At 36.7% G+C, this 18,513-nt stretch overlaps 1 protein-coding gene across 2 annotated transcripts in view; it reads left to right on the top strand.

Moving 5' to 3' along the window:
- Positions 1 to 18,513, top strand: part of Fife (regulating synaptic membrane exocytosis protein fife) — a 297,378-nt gene that overhangs the window by 106,046 nt on the left and 172,819 nt on the right. For both annotated transcript variants that reach the window (XM_067787840.1, XM_067787838.1), the window contains exon 3: positions 4,264 to 4,568. In XM_067787840.1, coding sequence (XP_067643941.1) covers positions 4,264 to 4,568 — 305 coding nt within the window. The remainder of the gene's footprint in view (positions 1 to 4,263; positions 4,569 to 18,513) is intronic.

The raw sequence follows: 18,513 nt of genomic DNA, 5'->3' as shown, positions 1-18,513 counted from the left end.
AACCACCACTCCCTTTTAAAACCCTCATTAATACCTTTAATTTGATACCCATATCGTACAAACGCATTCTAGGGTCACCTCTGATCCACCTTTATGGCTATATCCCTAAATGGCGTCCACCTATAGAACTATGGCCCACTCCCTCATAAAATACTCTTTAGTGCCTTTCATTTGATAGACATGTCATACAAACACATTCCAGGGTTTCCCTCGGTTCATCTTCCTACATGGTTATTTTCCCTTATGCTGTCACCATAGCTCTCAACTGAGTATGTAATGTTCGGTTACACCCGAACTTAACCTTCCTTACTTGTTTTATACTCAGTTGAGCAGAGCTCACAGAGTATATTAAGTTTGATTGGATAACGGTTGGTTGTACAGGTATAAAGGAATCGAGACAGATATAGACTTCCATATATCAAAATCATCAGTATCGAAAAAAAATTCGATTGAGCCATGTCCGTCCGTCCGTCCGTCCGTCTGTCCGTTAACACGATAACTTGAGTAAATTTTGAGGTATCTTGATGCAATTTGGTATGTAGGTTCCTGGGCACTCATCTCAGATCGCTATTAAAAATGAACGATATCGGACAATAACCACGGCCACTTTTTCGGTATCGAAAATTTCGAAAAATTGAAAAAGTGCGATAATTCATTACCAAGTACGGATTAAGCGAAGAAACTTGGTAGGTGAGTTGAACTTATGACGCAGAATAGAAAACTAGCAAAATTTTGGACAATGGGCGTGGCACCGCCCACTTTTAAAAGAAGGTAATTTAGAAGTTTTGCACGCTGTAATTTGGTAGTCGTTGAAGATATCATGAGAAATTTGGCAGGAACGTTACTCTTATTACTATATGTCTGCTTAATAAAAATTAGCAAAATCGGAGAACGATCACGCCCACTTTTTAAAAAAAAAATTTTTTTAATTCAAATTTTAAAAGAAAAGTTAATATCTTTACAGTATATAAGTAAATTATGTCAACATTCAATTCCAGTAATGATATGTAGTAACAAAATACAAAAATAAAAGAAAATTTCAAATTGGGCGTGGCTCCGCCCTTTTTCATTTAATTTGTCTAGGATACTTTTAATGCCATAAGTCGAACAAAAATTTACCAATCCTTGTGAAATTTGGCAGAGGCTTAGATTCTAGGACGATAACTGTTTTCTGTGAAAAAGGGCGAAATCGGTTTGAAGCCACGCCCAGTTTTTATACATAGTCGACCGTCTGTCCTTCCGCTCGGCCGTTAGCACGATAACTTGAGCAAAAATCGATATATCTTTACTAAACTCAGTTCACGTACTTATCTGAACTCACTTTGTATTGGTGTAAAAAATGGCCGAAATCCGACTATGACCACGCCCATTTTTTCGATATCGAAAATTACGAAAAATTACAAAAATGCCATAATTATATACCAAATACGAAAAAAGGGATGAAACATGGTAATTGCATTGGTCTATTGACGCAAAATATAACTTTAGAAAAAAAACTTGCTAAAATGGGTGTGACACCTACCATATTAAGTAGAAGGAAATGAAAAAGTTTTGCAGGGCGAAATCAAAAGCCTTTGGAATCTTGGAAGGAATACTGTTCGTGGTATTACAAATATAAATAAACTAGCGGTACCCGACAGATGATGTTCTGGATCACCCTGGTCCACGTTTATGGCGATATCTCGAAAAGGCGTCCACCTATAGAACTAACTCCCTTTAAAAATACTCATTAACGCCTTTCATTTGATACCCATATCGTACAAACAAATTCTAGAGTCAGGCCTGGCCCACCTTTATGGCGATATCCCTAAATGGCGTCCATCTATAGAACTATGGCCCACTTCCCCTTAAAATACTCTTTAATACCTTCCATCTGATACACATGTCATACAAACATATTCCAGGGTTACCCTAGGTTCTTTTTACAACATGGTGATTTTCCCTTACTTTGTCTCCACAGCTCTCAACTGAGTATGTAATGTTCCGTTACACACGAACTTAGCCTTCCTTATTTGTTTTTTGTTTGCTTTAATCACTTCTATTATTTTACAGTTACAGTTGAAATGACTTATCAAGCAGTCTCTCCTTCTTTCCTTCCTTAACTCCTAATGGAGCATAGGGCCTCGACAACCGATTTGAATTTTATTCTATTTGGTGCTGTCCTCGTGACATCATTCCACGTGTAACCTGCATCTTCCAATTCTTTATCGACCGTTCTACGCCAGGTTTTCGCTGACGCCCCGGGTCTTCTGCTTCCCTGCGGATTCCACCGCAGTGCTTGCCTTGCTATATGGTCTGGAGGCCTCCTAATCGAGTGTCCAATTCACGACCACTTGCGTTTTGCAATTTCTGTGACTGCTTTTGTTTGGCTTGTCCTTCGCCACAATTCGTCGTTTGTTATTGTTTCGGGCCATCGAATTTTGAAGATTCGGCGTAGGCATTTATTAATAAAAACTTGCAGGCGCTTCTCAATTAAGCTTGAACTTTTCCACGTCTCACAAGCATAAAAGAGCACTGATTTAACATTTGAATTAAATAGTCGCAGCTTAGTTTTCAATGATATATGACTGAACTTCCATACTTCTGTCAGTTGGCCGAAAGCCGCTCTTACTTTATTTATGCGGGATGTAACGTATTCGTACGCATCGCTTCTCTTTGAGATAATACTGCCGAGGTAAACTGCGGATTCTACACATTCAATTTCGTTTCCATCGACAGTGAACATTGTTGGTCTTCCTGAAACATTATAACCGCATTTTATGATTTTTGTTTTGTCGCTAGTGATACTTAGCCCGGCCCTTTTGGCGTATCTGTCCACGGCTTCTAAATTATATTGTAGGTCTGTGCCTCTGTGACTTAGCATACATACATCGTCTGCATACTCTAAGTCTTCTAACTGACCGAAAGGTGTCCACTGTATTCCATGCTTTCCGGTTGTCGCACGCCTCATAATTTCATCCAATGCCACGATGAACAAAAGCGGAGAGAGTATGCAACCCTGCCGTACACCGCATTTGACATCGAAGGGTTCCGAAAGACATCCGTCATGACTGACACGGCTTTTAAACTCGTCATACATGGCCTTTATAATATTGAATATTTTAGTGGGCATACCTCGGCTTCGTAATACATCCCATTTGAATTGCCTGTCAAGGCTGTCAAAGGCTTTTTTGAAGTCAATTAGTAGTAAATAGGCAGATGTTCTATATTCGCAGCATTGTTCAACAATAATTCGATCAGTATTTATTAGGTCAACGCAGGATCTGTTTTGTCTAGAGCCAAACTGGTTTTCCCGTAACGTTGTTTCCACGGCCTCTTGAACTCTCGTTAGTAAAATCGTAGAGAATACTTTGCTGGGAATAGGGAGTAAAGTGACACCTCTGTAATTGTTACAATCTGAAGCATCTGCTTTTTTTGGCACTTTCACAAGAATGCCTTCGTTCCATTGATTAAGGTAGGATTATTCTTCCCATATCTGACGAAAAATTTGAAGCAGAGCTTCGGCTGCAGTATCTGGATCTGCTTTGAGGTATTCAGCATATGTGTTATCAATTCCTGGTGCTTTACCTTTCTTTAGGGACTTGATCGCAGTTATAATTTCATTTTTGGTGGGTGGCGAACTGTTCAGTTCACTAAAGTGGGGTTGGTTGCTGGAGTTTAAGATAATATCACTGTTGCCCGCGTCCTCGCTATAAGCACCTAAAGGATTATTCAAAACATTCTTAAAGTGCTCCACCCATACCTTCATTTGCTGTTCACTGTTAGTGATAATATTTCCATTTGTATCTTTAATTGGTTTTGGTCAGTTATAATGCTTCCCAGTGAGTTATCTGCTTATGCCATATAGTTCCTTCATGTTATTTAGTCTAGCTGCCATCTCGGCTCGACTTGCTAATGCGTCAACCCATTTTCTCTTATCCTTTCTAGCTGACTTCTTTATTTGTCCGCATTTTTCTTTATAGTTTGCTGATAACTCAAGCAGTGCCACTATTTAAAATCTGCTATAACAGCACAATGGTGCTATCATGCGAGAACTCGGAAACTAGAATCAATCTTAAAAAACTGAATGCAGATTCGAATTCAGCATATCAAATTTACTTAAGAATCGTTCTTATCTGCTCAGATCCAAAAGTTGACCTCAATTTGTAAACTTGTGTAATAATAATGAACAAAATTTAATTATTCTGATGCAAACGCACAAAAATAATACCGTTTTATTAATATTAATTTGCAATCACTATTCTTTCATTTTTGTATTTGCAGTGAATAAAATGTCACCACGTCCTTCGTTAGCGCCCACCGAAGATGGTAGCTATGGCAGTACGTATCAGTCACAGGACGCCTATACGTCCAATCAGACAAATAACAATAATAATAATACAACAGGAGGTGGCAGTGCTGGTAGCGCAAACTCATCGAAAAATGAACCTGGACGACGTGCGGGAGCGTGTCGCGTCTGTCTGAAATCTTTCAAACCCGATGACTATCACAAGACATGCTTTGAGTGTCAGCAACGCGTGTGCGAAGATTGTGCCAGTTACAGTAAACTGGAGGAGAATGAGGATGCGGTAAGTGAAAATGCGTACATGTTTATACGTATGCGTGTAACGCTTAAAAGAATGTGGTGAAGAAAATGCGCAAAGTGTTTATAACAAAACACAGCGTCCATGTCCCCTTAAGTGTGTGACCATTGGTGTGTGACGGAGTGTTAAGTGTTGTAAATTGAAATTGAATTGAAAGCGAAACGAGTAGAATAAATTTAATTTGTTGCAATGAAAACAAATTACAGTGCAGTGCTAACAGTAAAGTAGTACAATACTAATATGAAAGGTTACGATTACAGTTGAATGCAGAAAATGCAGGAGTGGAGAATGTTATTTGAAAATCTCTTAAAATCGAAAATTTGCGAGGATTTGTGAACTTCGTTCCGCGTGTGATGAAAAACGTTTTCCTTCAACAGCGATTAGAGTAGCGAGTTCGTCTTTCCCCCCTATTATCTAGCAATGGAGAAAAGTTCCTCCGTTGCTAAAGCCTACTCTGTTTGCCAGTTAAAAGTCGCAATTATCATTACTGCTGGAATCCGTCCCTGTCTTGAAACCTTCCTTATCGGACTTTATTTCTATCCGGCAGCTTCTCGCTGTGCCACGTGTTTTTACTTCTTAGCAAAGGCTTCGAATCCGGTTCTCGAAGAAGAGGCCTGAGTACCAAGAACTTACTTGTGAATTTTGATTCGTAAACTTACGTCCAGGAAACAAGTGTTTTTACTTTAACAAAATATAACTCCCGAAGAAGATTTAATGATGAGCTGTCTGAGCTTTACCCAAAAAAAAATAATTTCGACCTATTTGAGAAGAGCTTCGTGGGCTTCTTATGGACAACAACCAATACCGAAAAGGTATTGTTTTATTATCGGTTTATCATCGGTTTATTGAAAACGAAATTATCCCCGTATTACCAGCTAGTTATGGCCGAATCAACGGATTTTTAATGGTTCCTTATCGGTTTCGTATCGACGCACAGTGGCGCCTTTTGAGTTTTTTCTTTGCAAAAATCATAACTTTTGAACCAATAAAGATATTTTAAAAATTTAAAATGCAAATGAAAGCTAATTATTGTGTGAACGCTCAGAATGTCACAGATACAGGGTGCTTCAAAAAAATGCGTCAAAATCGAAAATTTTTAGAAAAATGCAAAAACAAAATGTTTTTAGTAAAAAATAAAAAAAAAATAAAATGAGATTTGTCTTATAATGACTTATTTAAGCATTAAATAAGATAAACTAATGATTTTGATAAGATAGCGTGTCGCTGCCCACTTATGATAAAAAGTTGTATCTAAGTAGTCACGTAATCAATAACTACCAAAATCGATAGACGTATTATGGCAATACTCTTATAAAACTCAAATGTCCGTTTTTGGTGCCACAATAACAAGGTGCTTCAAAATTCATCGTAAAATTTTACATGTTTTTTTTTTAATTTACAAGCCAAATATGTATTTTATTAATAACCAAAAGTTATTGAAAGTGGTTCAATGTAATTTTATTTGAGCTAAAAATTAAACAGCTAACGAATTTTGGAAAAAGGGAGTGGCACTGCCCATTTATGCTAAAGAGTTTGATCTTAGTAACCGCTTTACCAATTTGTACCAAACTCGGTAGACGTATTGATTTCTATAAACATTTAATACTCGTTTAAAGGCGAAATGCCTAAGCTTTAAAATAAATTTGATAAACTTTAGAGAAATGCAATGACGAAAAGTATATATTTATAAATTACTAAATTAATTCTTTTTTTTTTTTGAAATCAAAAATTAACTTGTACATAGATATCTTATTTTTCAGTAAAGTAACAAAATTGATTAGTAAATCTCTTTTTCATTATTGTGATAAGAACTGAGAAACTTATTTTATCTTAACATAGTCATCATCACTGGAACCATTTCTGAGCTATACGCATCTGTAAGATCTTTTTGTGTTCTTACATACCTCATAGATGATATGACTGGATCAGAAGAGATAGCTAACATGTTGAAAAGGTCTTCGTTTTGTCTAACTCGTGATACTTTGCAGGTTTTCATACATCTATATCTTTTGTAGTCCTTGTTCTTAAATTCTTGAGCTTCTTCAGACAATTCTCCTAATGGCAAGCACTGGTACTCTATTAAATCTTTTCCATGTGCTAAAATTTTATGTACCGTTGGTGTAAGTTTCTTCTCAGGTTACTTTTGATGCAGCAACTCTGTAGTTTTAGATGCATATTCTCCAAATGTGGGTCTATTAGCTGTTCCATGGCAGTTTAAAATATTTAAAATTCCTCCCAATCTTTTCACAATATCTCTATCAACTCCTGTTATGCGAGCAGTCATTTCATCGTTTTCAAAACATTTTCTTGAGGAGTTACCATCATTTGTATTTCAGTATCCATACTTTGGACAGTCAACTCTAAGGAAAATCTCTTTATAGAATGCATCCTGAATTATTTTTTTCCCCTGTTTTGTTTCTCCTTACATGTTGTATTGTCGTCGAAAACTTCTCCTTGTTGTGTGTTGTGATAGTGTATAAGCCAGCTTCAAAACAAATTCCATACATCTTGTCCTAGCATGCAAAGGAGATATTCCATACTCATAATTTAGTTCGTCAGTTATTGAATCATCAAGATTTTCAAGACTCCTTCTCGTATTTAAATAATATCGGGCGGCACAATATAGTTGATGACGGACGTGGATTTTTCCAATATTCTGAAGCTTCATCTTTTAGTCGTAATGGAACAATAGAAGCCATATACATATTACTATCTGTAATTGTTTCATCGTCTACATTTATTCTTTGTTTATATGCGCTTTGTCCTGATGATCCATCACAGCCCCACTTAGTTATCAATGCTAGCTCCTTTGGCAGTGATTTCAACTTTTCTTCAGTAAAACTTTGAAGGAGTCGTGTAGACGTATGATCCATTAGGTTTTGTAGCTCAATTTCAGCTGATATTCGGTTATTTTGGGACTTAGATGAACTGCTTCTTTCTTGGCTTGAGTATTTTTTTTGTATCCAGGTAAAATATCGGCATTACGTTGCAATAATGACTTACGCAATATAATATATTTTTTCTTCGTTAAACCGATATCCATAAACAGCGACAAAGCTTCTTCTGGAGTGTATTTCCTAGGTAGCGCATTTGGTGGTGTGGGAAAGCTGTTTTTGATCCTCGTCAGTCGCACTGGACTTGCTACCGCAACTGCTTCTGTTATATGAGACTTTTTTATATTTAATAGCCAGTGTTTTCTTCGTCTTTTTTATATTTAATAGCCAGTGCTTCTGAAAGATGAGTCGTGGCCATAGCTTTTGTGGTATCAGACAGCTTCCTTTTCCTTGTGTAAGTAGAACACTCTTCTATGGGTTTTGTTGGTCTCCCTCTAGTTGGATTGGTTGACGTGCTAGGCGTTTCTTCGTCCAAAAAAGTTTTATCAGCTAGCCACTTTTCATGCTTACTTAGAAATTTCGAATTTTTTCGATAGACGTCCTTCCATTTTCTTTCTATCATAATGTATTGTAAACCAATTTTTTCTTCCAGGCCTTCCTTTTCTTGAATGCTTGTTTCACTCGCTAATTCTCTCATAATAGCCTCAACGAAGTCCCGTCTTGACTTTGTAGATTTAAACACCGAAAATAGTTTCGAGTTTTCTAGATACATATTAGAATTGGCTTCGAGTGTATCTGACTAAATATAAATTTGTGAACTATATTCAAAAATACTATTCACTTTATTTAAGTAAACAGAATACTTAGTTCCTTAATCTCCAAAAGACGAACGGTAATGTGCATTGTATGATGGGTAGCTTTATATACCTACTCAAATTATTAAAACGAATTTTAGGTATACAATTCGTAACTAAAAAAATGTATGTTGTTAACAAGTTCCAATAGCAAAAACGACCTTACGGCCGTACTGAATTTTATATACCTGCTCAGGCGCGTATTTATGCCCAAGGCTGTTTAACTTTATTTGATGTAAAAAGTGAAGTTGCGGCTGGACGCAGGTAGACTTTATGAATTTAGATAACTGAATATTTCACAAATAACTACTGTTAATTTGACGGAGCACATATTTTAACATTTTTTTTTTCCATCAAAGTTTTAAAAAGGGCCTAAAAATAGGCATTTCGAAAAACAGGTATATCCGCCAACTTTAAACAAAAAAAAAAACAATTTTTTTTGAAAATCGAATAACTTTTCTATAATTTTATTTTAATAAGCCGCTATTTTTCGACAACATATTCTTTAATAACAAATCGATAACAAATCAATAAATTACCATAACAAATCTTTAGCCATGCGACAACAAGTCGATAAATTTTCGATAAATATCCGATAAATTTTCGATGATATATAGAATTTAAAAGACCGATAATTTTTCGATTAAATATTTTATGAAAAATCTATAACACACCGATAAAAAAGAACGATATCGAACACCAATTTTCTGCAAATATCAAATACCGCTTGTACCTCAAGAATTAGGTTTTAAGTATGCAACATGCCGATAACTTGCTTAGAATTATATGGCAAAATTTTGCAAAAGGCTTTAAAAAGCATCAATATTTGGGCTAACTTACGAATTTTTGCGCTTTTTGTTGTAGGCTGAAGTTTGTTTGAAGATTTATTCGCCTACTTCGTGGATAGTACAAAACTTTATTTCAAACTTTTCTTATTTTCACTGAAGGATATAAATATATTGGTATTGTTTTTTGATTAGCCTTGTTACAGCCGCTTTTTTTGAGCCAAAGATTAAATATAATTTGTTCGAAGAAATTATTTTTATTTAATCTTGAAATGAAATTCGAATACCTTTCATATTATTTTTATTTTTGTGCAACAATTTTGCTTGTAGTGCTTACACGTGTATAACCCTGCAGTCAAAAGCCAAAGTAGTCAGCAAACATTCTAGTTCATTGACTATACTTTTGTGGTGTTATTCATACTAGTTAGTGCATGAGTAGTTAATTGACTAGAATATTGTGGCGTTCATCATACTGGTCAGTTTTAGAATGGTTCATTGACTATAACTTTGTGGTGTTATTAATACTACTTCGTATTTAAATAATTCATTTTACTAGAATTTCGTCTGTCGGCTCGAGGAAATGCGCGAGTGCTTTCTGTAGCCAATTTGCAATGCATACTTCAGTTGACAATGCTAGATATCGTCCAAATCAACGGGCACATAAACACAAGCATGACGAGTCAACCCTCACCGTTACCTCAACAAAGGTTAAAGAAGTTATTGAAAAGGCGAAGCCTCCAATATCAATAGCCCCAGACGGAAGACCTATACCGATTCCAAAACACCTTGGCCATGAGGGCAACAGTAGCCTAGGACATATTTTCTACTTGTCGTTAAAAGCCTATGCCTTTCCAGAATAACAGAGAAAGACCAGAAACCCAGCCAGTATCTACCGACCCTTTAGTCAGTAACGAAAACGTTTAAAGCGTTATGATTCCCTCAATTAAATGAAATTGTTCGGTTATCCCGCCAAAAGCATGACTTCCGTAAAGTGCATATCACTACCACCATTCTGAACTCCATTAACACTCATAACAGGACGGCGCTAGTGCAGGTTGGCCTGTTTTGACACAGTCAACCACTACTGGTTCGTTCCTTCTCCGTTAGATATATAGATAATTTATTGAGGATTGCACTGCGACCATTGGTCAGCACCTCATCCCATCCGACTTCCATGATGAACCCCAGCAGTTCTCTTGGCTTGAGGGATTGAATGTGGGAATGTTCTGGCTATGGTGAACCCATAAACTTAGCCCTGCGTCTTGAGATTGCGTAACATTTATGTGTTATTCCGTTACTTTTTATTTTTCATATATATGTACGTATTTTTATTAAAATTTATTCCAAAGTATAATGTATTGAAGTGATAAATTTTAAAGTTATATACATATGTATATATGGGGTATTCCATCCCATTTCGACCAATTTTGAAACCGACCCCTTTAGAATTTGCTGAAAGTTTTTCTTCTTTTTCTAGCTTACGAAAGACGTTTTTCAGAATTTTTTCAAATTTTTTCATCCAACTCAAAAAAAGTTATGAATTTAAAAAAAAAACGGTGTTTTTTTTTCAAAATGCTATAACTTTTTCAAAAATTGACCGTTTGGGATCTTTTTTTTTTTTATTTGTTTTTAAATGTACTTTTCGGAAAAAATACAAAAAAATTTAAAAAAATTTTTTTTTGTAATTTTTCAGTTTTTCGAGACTTCGAATTTCGCCATTTTTTTTCTCATAAAAAACTTCAATCAATTCTGCAATCATACCCACTAATCCCGGAGTGGGCCGATTATTTTTTTTATTTGAAAAAAAAAAAAAAACTTTAAAAATTGTTTTGTATTTTTTCCGAAAGGTACATTTAAAAACAAATTTTAAAAAAAAAAAAGGTCCCAAACGGTAAATTTTTGAAAAAGTTATAGCATTTTGAAAACAAAAACGGTGTTTTTTTTTAAATTCATAACTTTTTTTGAGTTGGATGAAAAAATTTTAAAAAATTCTGAAAAACGTCTTTCGTAAGCTAGAAAAAGAAGAAAAACTTTCAGCCAATTCTAAAGGGGTCGGGTTCAAAATTGGTCGAAATGGGATGGAATACCCCATATATACATACCTTTTATATATATGAAATATAATGAATAACATAAATTTGAGCTAATTTATCAATTTTCAAGTAATTTTTCAACCCAACTGAGACTAGTATATTAAATAGTAGGATGCTGATGCAAATATCGACTAGTATATCAACTGTTATTACAATGATGCATAGACTGAGTAGTATGCCAACTGGTATGTTGATGTTGAATACACTGACTAGTATGTCAATTGGTATGATATTGGTATAATAACTAGTATGCCATCTGGTATAATGCTGGCGCAAAGGCTGACTAGTATGTTAATTGGTATGACCCTGATGGATATGCTGACTAGTATGGCATCTGGTAAGATGTTGGTTTATATAGTGACTAGTTTGTCAACTGGTATGATGCTGATGCAGAGGCTGGCAATTGATATTACGTAGGACATGGCCGTGTTGAAAATACCAGTTGCTAATATGGAAAAAAGACAGAACTCATACTAGTGGGGATTTTTGGCAAACTAGTATTCTTCTAGTATACAACTAGTTGGTTTTACTGCAGGGTATGTATGTAGGCCGTGTCATACATGGCACGATATAAACATTAATCTCCCACACGTTGCCTGTTACTTTCTTCTTGTTGCGCGCTAATATTTATTTGAGAAATCCATTTATTAAACAACGATAGCTAAGCTAAAGGCCAACACCTGTAGCACTTACTATGTACCCTGTAGGAAATGCAAACCATGAATGGCATATGTTCACACTGAAGTATGGCGCTGGAGCTACGAATAACCATGTCTGCCTGAAATCCTGCTCTTTGTAATCAATGTAATCGACAATTAAGTGTCCTTGAAATAGTTGTCTGCTTCATGGTATAAATATTACAAGGTAAAACCGGTGAGAGCCGAAATGACGTTTAAAAAAATTTTTAAATTCTCACTGCTCTCACATTTTTATCTTTTTATTTTGGTTTTGATTTCGTAATAGAAATATAACAAACTGTAATATATTTGGTAATTCTATACGACAGCATGACACTCTTAATACACGTCCAAAAATATCAAGAGGGGTATCAAAGGGCGTGTTTTGGATCTATGATCGCGAATCCGAAAGCGGAGTTAAAAAAGTTTGGGTATGTCAAGAGATATTTGCAAAAGAAATTTTGAAAATTGTCATGTATTGTTGTAATTTTGATGATTTTGTGGTGCCCACAAAAAAAAATGTGAACATAATTGTTTTCCGCGGATATAGTTTTGGTCTCCAAAGCCGTGTTGAACGCACGCAACGTAATTTTTTATAAGCGCAGCCAAAGGCCCCCAATGCAGGTGTTCTGGGCAAAAATACTATGGATCCCACCCTCGGTTTTGGAGTACTCCGGGGTCATTTTTCGGTTTTTCGTTAATATCTTTTGAGCGATCTAAAATTTTTATTTTTCGCCCGCGGATTATTATTTTCGAGGACAACACGAGTCTTTTGACACCTCTCTCGGTATTTTTGGACGCGTATTACCGGTGTCAAGCTGTCGTATAAATTACCATATATTTTTGCGTTCTAACAATTATGTTATGATATTTTATCCCGAAATTTTTTTTAAACCGAATTTTTTATTGGTGGAAATAACCAGAAAATAAGAATTCTCAACGGTCAACCGCATTCCTGAATTTTCAATTCAAGAATTGTATTGTGGTTTCCCGCAAAAGGAAGGAACAGGCCACGATCCTCTTCTGAGGAATTTTCTTCAACAAATTGTTTCGAAATGTACCAGCGTATGCGCGACGAGAAGAAAAACCCGACCTACCGCCAAGGTGTACGGAAGGGATACATATCTACTAATAATAACAATTTGGTGTATATATCTGAGGAGATTAAGGTCTAGCTTTCCATCCAATTCCAAGGCTACTTATGTGTAATCGTTTTTCTACGAACTGTCTCACCTAAATACATATTTTGTGCCGACTCAAAAATGTATCTGCTAATTCGGACGAATTTTTGGTACCAAGGTAATACCAAGGGACAATCAATACCATTTATACAAATTTTCTTAAATATTTTTGATGGATAGGCCAACACACTAGCTCTACACCACGGCAGCAGACTTTGACCGTTCAGCCGGTAAGTGCAGCCTCCAGGAACTATCATACTCCAACTGGACGATGATGTCTAGCTAAGCTGCGAAGAGCTGCAGCGTTTTTGCTGACGTGTGCAAGTTATGGCAAGATCTCCACTGGGTTCGGAGAAGCAGGTGTGGGAAGACTTTGATCTCTTTTGGTGCCCCGTGTTGGCGTCAGTTATCGCGAAACAGGGTTAGCTGGAGTGATTTGTTACGCAACGAGCAGCATCTCCTAAACAGTTAAGCGCCAATTAAAAAATGTATCTTCCAACTGCGAGGAAAAGGACCAAAACAAACCAAAGAATATCTCCAAGATCATTTTTTTCGCAGTAGCGAAGACTGGTGATCTCTTATAAAGTGAAGTTTCAGCATATTTAAGGGTTAAAGACGTATCAACCAAGTGAAGAAGGATGAACGAAAAATCGATACGGGTGGTCTCCAACATTCGTTCTTCTTTCCCTTTGAAAAATAGCACGTGTTAAGGCATCCATTATATTGGTAACTAATCTTTTTGCCATATACATAAAAACCGATTTCAAAACTTTTCGAAATATTTTTTCACTTATTTCATAAGCATTCTATTTTTTTGGTATTAAAAAAAATGAAAATGTCAAATCAACAATTTTTTTTTGTGTTTACTTTGGTCTGGCATTTCCACAAAGTTTAAGACAGTGATTTTAAATTTTTTTTTTAAATCACAAAACCATTATGGCCGCCAGGAAGAGTAAATGGTTTTACCTGGTAATATTTATACCATGGTCTGCTTGGTCTTTATGAAATCATAATCAAACAATATTACTAAATATATTCTATAAGTTTGTTACTCAGTGGCTCGTAATCCAAAGCTTCCTTCAGGGCATACTAGTCACGTACATGCCTAACAGGATGTTTGAGTGGGTGCAGTGCTTGTCGTAGCAATATAAAAAATTAACTTCGTAATTTCACATGCTTCATCCTCTACCCATACTCGCTTACATACATATGTATATGTATGTGTATATGTGTCTAATGTACGACCTAGGGGCGCAACTTGTATAATATATTGTAAGTAGATTTTCAAACTGATAATCTGCAGTTGGCGTGGTGTTTATGACCCATTCTTGTTATACAAGAACAAAGCGACCAAATAATTTTTCAAACTTTTATAAACGTACACACACGGGAGATGTATATATTTACTTTTAATACACATCAACGTTCTTTCTTTTAAAATAGATAAAATAACTGGAATTAAAGCTTTGGCAAAAGCTAACATTAAGCATACACCCGGTAGAAAGCTGGAGTTTTTTCAAAAATATAAAGAAAATGTTTCTACATCCAAAAGCTAATAACAGATGATCAAGTTTTCTAGATATGGAGGTAGATCAAGCTATTATAGCTACTTTAGATTATAGAACTTCTGCTTGACTTACAGAACGTTGCCAATCTACTAAAGAACGTGGTAGCTCTGGCTGTGCTGGAAAGTTTTCATTCTCACTATTATTCCTATTGAATCAAAAGAGAGTTGGAAAGGGGAAAACAAAAAGGTGGGAATATAAGGAGGAGAGATACGAAAGGAACTAGGCTAATAGATGAAGTCCGTTTCGTTGAGGTAAAGAACTGTAAAGCAACATAGAAAGGGAAATTAGAAAAGGACTTCCATAGTTAGCCGGTTCTATGTACCGGAGCAACTCGAGACTTTTGCCAACCATGTGCTGTCTTTTCAGTGTAACGCCGTTTAATTTGTTGCATCCCTCTCGCAAATTGTCATCCTTTCAGCATATCCTTACAGCGGCTGTGCCATATTCTTCTGCTCAGGGAAGGTATGGAACTCAATCCTAGGCCAGTACCTGATCCCGGTCCAGAAAAATGTTTTCGCTGCGTGTGCCGAAAAAGAATCTTTTTTGAGACGGTCACACTCTTGCCAGTGTGTTACGTGTTTGGGATGGTTTCATCGTACGGGGTGTTCTGTACTAGATCCCAAAACCCGTCAACTCCGTAATTTTTACAAATCTTGTATGGCATCTTGCTGTTCACCTAGGACGTTCCGTAGTCTGGGCGTCAGCTGCTCTCCGCTACCTTCTTACAGCTCAGCTGCTCAGCAAGCCACGACAAGTACACAAAAAAGAAGTGCTAGATGAGTAGGGAGAGATGATATCGTCTTGAAATTTGTTCCTATTCCTTTGCGTATTCCACTTTCTCCTCCTCATCCCTTCCTCTTGTTTTTCTCCCTTTTCTAATCCCTCATCATATCCTGCCTCTCACTTGCTCATTCTCTCTTTACCTCCTGTTCTTCTTCTCTCTCTTCTTATTTCTCTTCCTCCTCTTCCGCTCCCTCTTTGAGTGCTGATAGCAGCCTATTCGTATTCCTGTACCTCTTCCTCATCCTCTTTCTGTCACTTTCTTTTCTTTCAGCCTCTTCATCTCACTCCTTCTCTTTCTCTCCCTCTGCCTTTATCTCAATCCCCTGCTCTCTTTACCTTTTCTTCTATTTCTTCCTACTCTCCCGCTCCCTCTTCAAGTGATTTGCTTTATTTTCAAATTTAATTTCCGTACTTCGATACTGCCAAACGAACGTGGAGACTTGAGATGTAGCCGCGTTCCGACGTAATATTTTACAGCAGTTTAGGGTGGATCGGTACTCGGCCTAAAAGAGGCACAGATTGTTTGGTTTAGGTTGGATTCCTTTTATTCCTTCAAAAAAAATTATCGTATTCCACCGTAAATTTGTTTTTGTTGTTTTTGTAGCCATAAAGAAACTCCCCGAAGGTTTTGGCGATTGTTATCATTGTTGGTGGTCTTTTGCCGGATCCTGTACATTCCGGTAAGAAGCACCATTAAGGTATAAGCGCGACCATCTCGGGAACGATTTTATATGACCACATTGAACCTTCTGGGCCACACCGCCCCACCACCCCAAAGTAGCGCCAGAAACTCGGCTGCTTAAGAAATGGGATTCGCCAATTGGGGTGGAGATGGTATAAATTGCGTTGATATCGCCCTATTTAAGTTTCCTCTTACGACAGGTATACCAGCCGCGGGTATATTATAAACACCCTAGCCCGCTGTAGAATGTAGATTATGACTTATCGAATAGAGTGGTCGCTGGTACTGGCTGTTCCAAACTCAAACTGAAAGGAATAAAGGGAAGATTTATTACCGGTTCCGCAGTTCGGTTTAACCAATTTAACTCAAGTGGTAGTGATAGATTTACGTGTCTCAATTTAAAGTATGTTGAGATATCTTTTAAAGCACGAGCTGTAAAATCTGTCATTTCCTCACATTTTGTCAAACGGCATATTTTTTTATTTCCAATAGAGATGGCGAACAAATAAAAGTATAGACAAATATGCAACACTATGTAGTATGTACCTGCTTTACTCTTACTTCTACCGTTATAGTGGTCTGTCACTACTGGGTATCAAAGAAGTGAAGCTCTGACCTTTTTGCACATATACACTAACCAGCTCTTCAAAACTCCCTCAACTCTCCTTACCTTCGAGTTATTTAATTAAAACTGCAAAATATTTTGCAAACCGTCATTTCTGATATTCGCTTAGTACATGGTTTCAGTTACGCTGAGTGTTTGTGTGCTTGTATGTGCTCAAATTTATGTGCACACATGTAAGAGTTGACATGTCTAGAATAACTATCTACAACTACAAATGTACATATAAATCTCGTTAGTAATGCATTGAAACCAAACTGTTGGTCAAATACAGCGATAACATACCACAACTGCATTGTTTGCTTTACGAGTATGAGTATGAGTTATGTTACGTATACGCCATGGTGTAGAACTCGAAGCCCATTGCGTTGCCCGTGTAAACATTGCACCATTCGTCTTTCACTGAGCTAGTGCGCAGTTTACCTTCATTCATTTATACTCACTTATTTACCAAGCTGTGTAGGTGGTGTACTTGCTCCGCGTTTGAAGACGAGCAAATAGAAAATGTTCTCTCATGCAAGTAAATTATAAGCCATTGTTATCCTTTTCTTCACATCTCTCTGCTCTTGTTCTGCTCATTTGAGTTAGGAAGTCGTGTACGGTGGAAGCTAATTAATTTTACATGTGCTTTTCATTGTTTCCGTTTTCTTTTCCTGTTATGTTTATGGATTACTTACTTTATTTAATAGCATTTGAAAAACTTCAAAGGTGTTAGTTGCAGGTTACTTTAATCCATTGTTCTCACAGATTTATTGCGGCTTTTCTGCAAGAGTGTATTTACGGGAATTGAGTTTGTAATATAAATCTCAATTTTTGTATTTGCCATAGTCAAAAGCACAAAACACTGCTTTTGTTTGATATGACTTATTAAAATTTAGAACACGATAAGTGTAAGAGTTGTACCCTCTCGCCCACCGAGCAAAAATAAGTAATATAAACTCGCTAATCTATAAAAAAAAAAACACATGTATTGCGTATTGCATACATGTATGGGACCTACTTCCTTCGCTGAGAGCTTTTCATGGCACAAATACATTCGGAGTGCTTGCCAAACACTGCCGGGGGGCGACCCGTTTAGGAAAATATTCTTCTAATTGAAAAAGCTTGTTTCTAAAATTTGGATGTTGTTTTGCCAGGGGCGAGAACCGAGGCACTTCGGTGTGGTCGGTGGAGCACGCTACCATCGCACTGGGGTGGCATATTACCAAAATAGAGATGAGACTTTAATACCGACAATACACTGTCGATCGGCAAGAAATATGATGAATCCCCTCATTTGCCGTTAAACTAACAACGTTTCGGGACTCTACACTGCGTGCGACGCAGAATGTGCGACCAATTTTCCAACATATTTTTTCATTTGTTGAACCAATTCTGCTCAGTACAAGCACATATAAAGATGCTCCACTCAGCTCTCACACTTTAGGCCTGGGATTTGTTATAAGTCAGCTTCAGATCCGACGGTTAAGGGGCAATCGCGAAAAATCTTGTAAGCGCCGATCATAATTTTTCAAAAAAAGCATACCAGAAATATCTTCTAGAGGAATAGATCACAATTATTTTATCAGCTCATCACAAACTATGATAAATTAGGGTTAATATGATATTACCAGGTTTATATATTAGCAATGAGAGGGAGGATTTAAGGTGTTGATAAGCGCAATACAAAGCTTTGTAACTTCAGAGCTTGTGCAATCCAATTGTCCACCTCACCTATGCGAGGGCAATCCTGTTACAAATATGAATGTATCACACACATATCAAGCTGTCAAGGCTCTGGAACTAGGGGATGGGAGAAGGGTTATCTTTAAAAGGTTTAATATGGTCATATTAATCGTTCCTGACATGGTC

This window comes from Eurosta solidaginis, chromosome 5, assembly GCF_040869045.1.
Source record: "Eurosta solidaginis isolate ZX-2024a chromosome 5, ASM4086904v1, whole genome shotgun sequence".
Classification (NCBI taxonomy): Eukaryota; Metazoa; Arthropoda; class Insecta; order Diptera; family Tephritidae; genus Eurosta; species Eurosta solidaginis.
The sequence above is the reverse complement of the archived record's forward strand: the minus strand, read 5'-3'. Positions and strand labels throughout refer to the sequence as shown.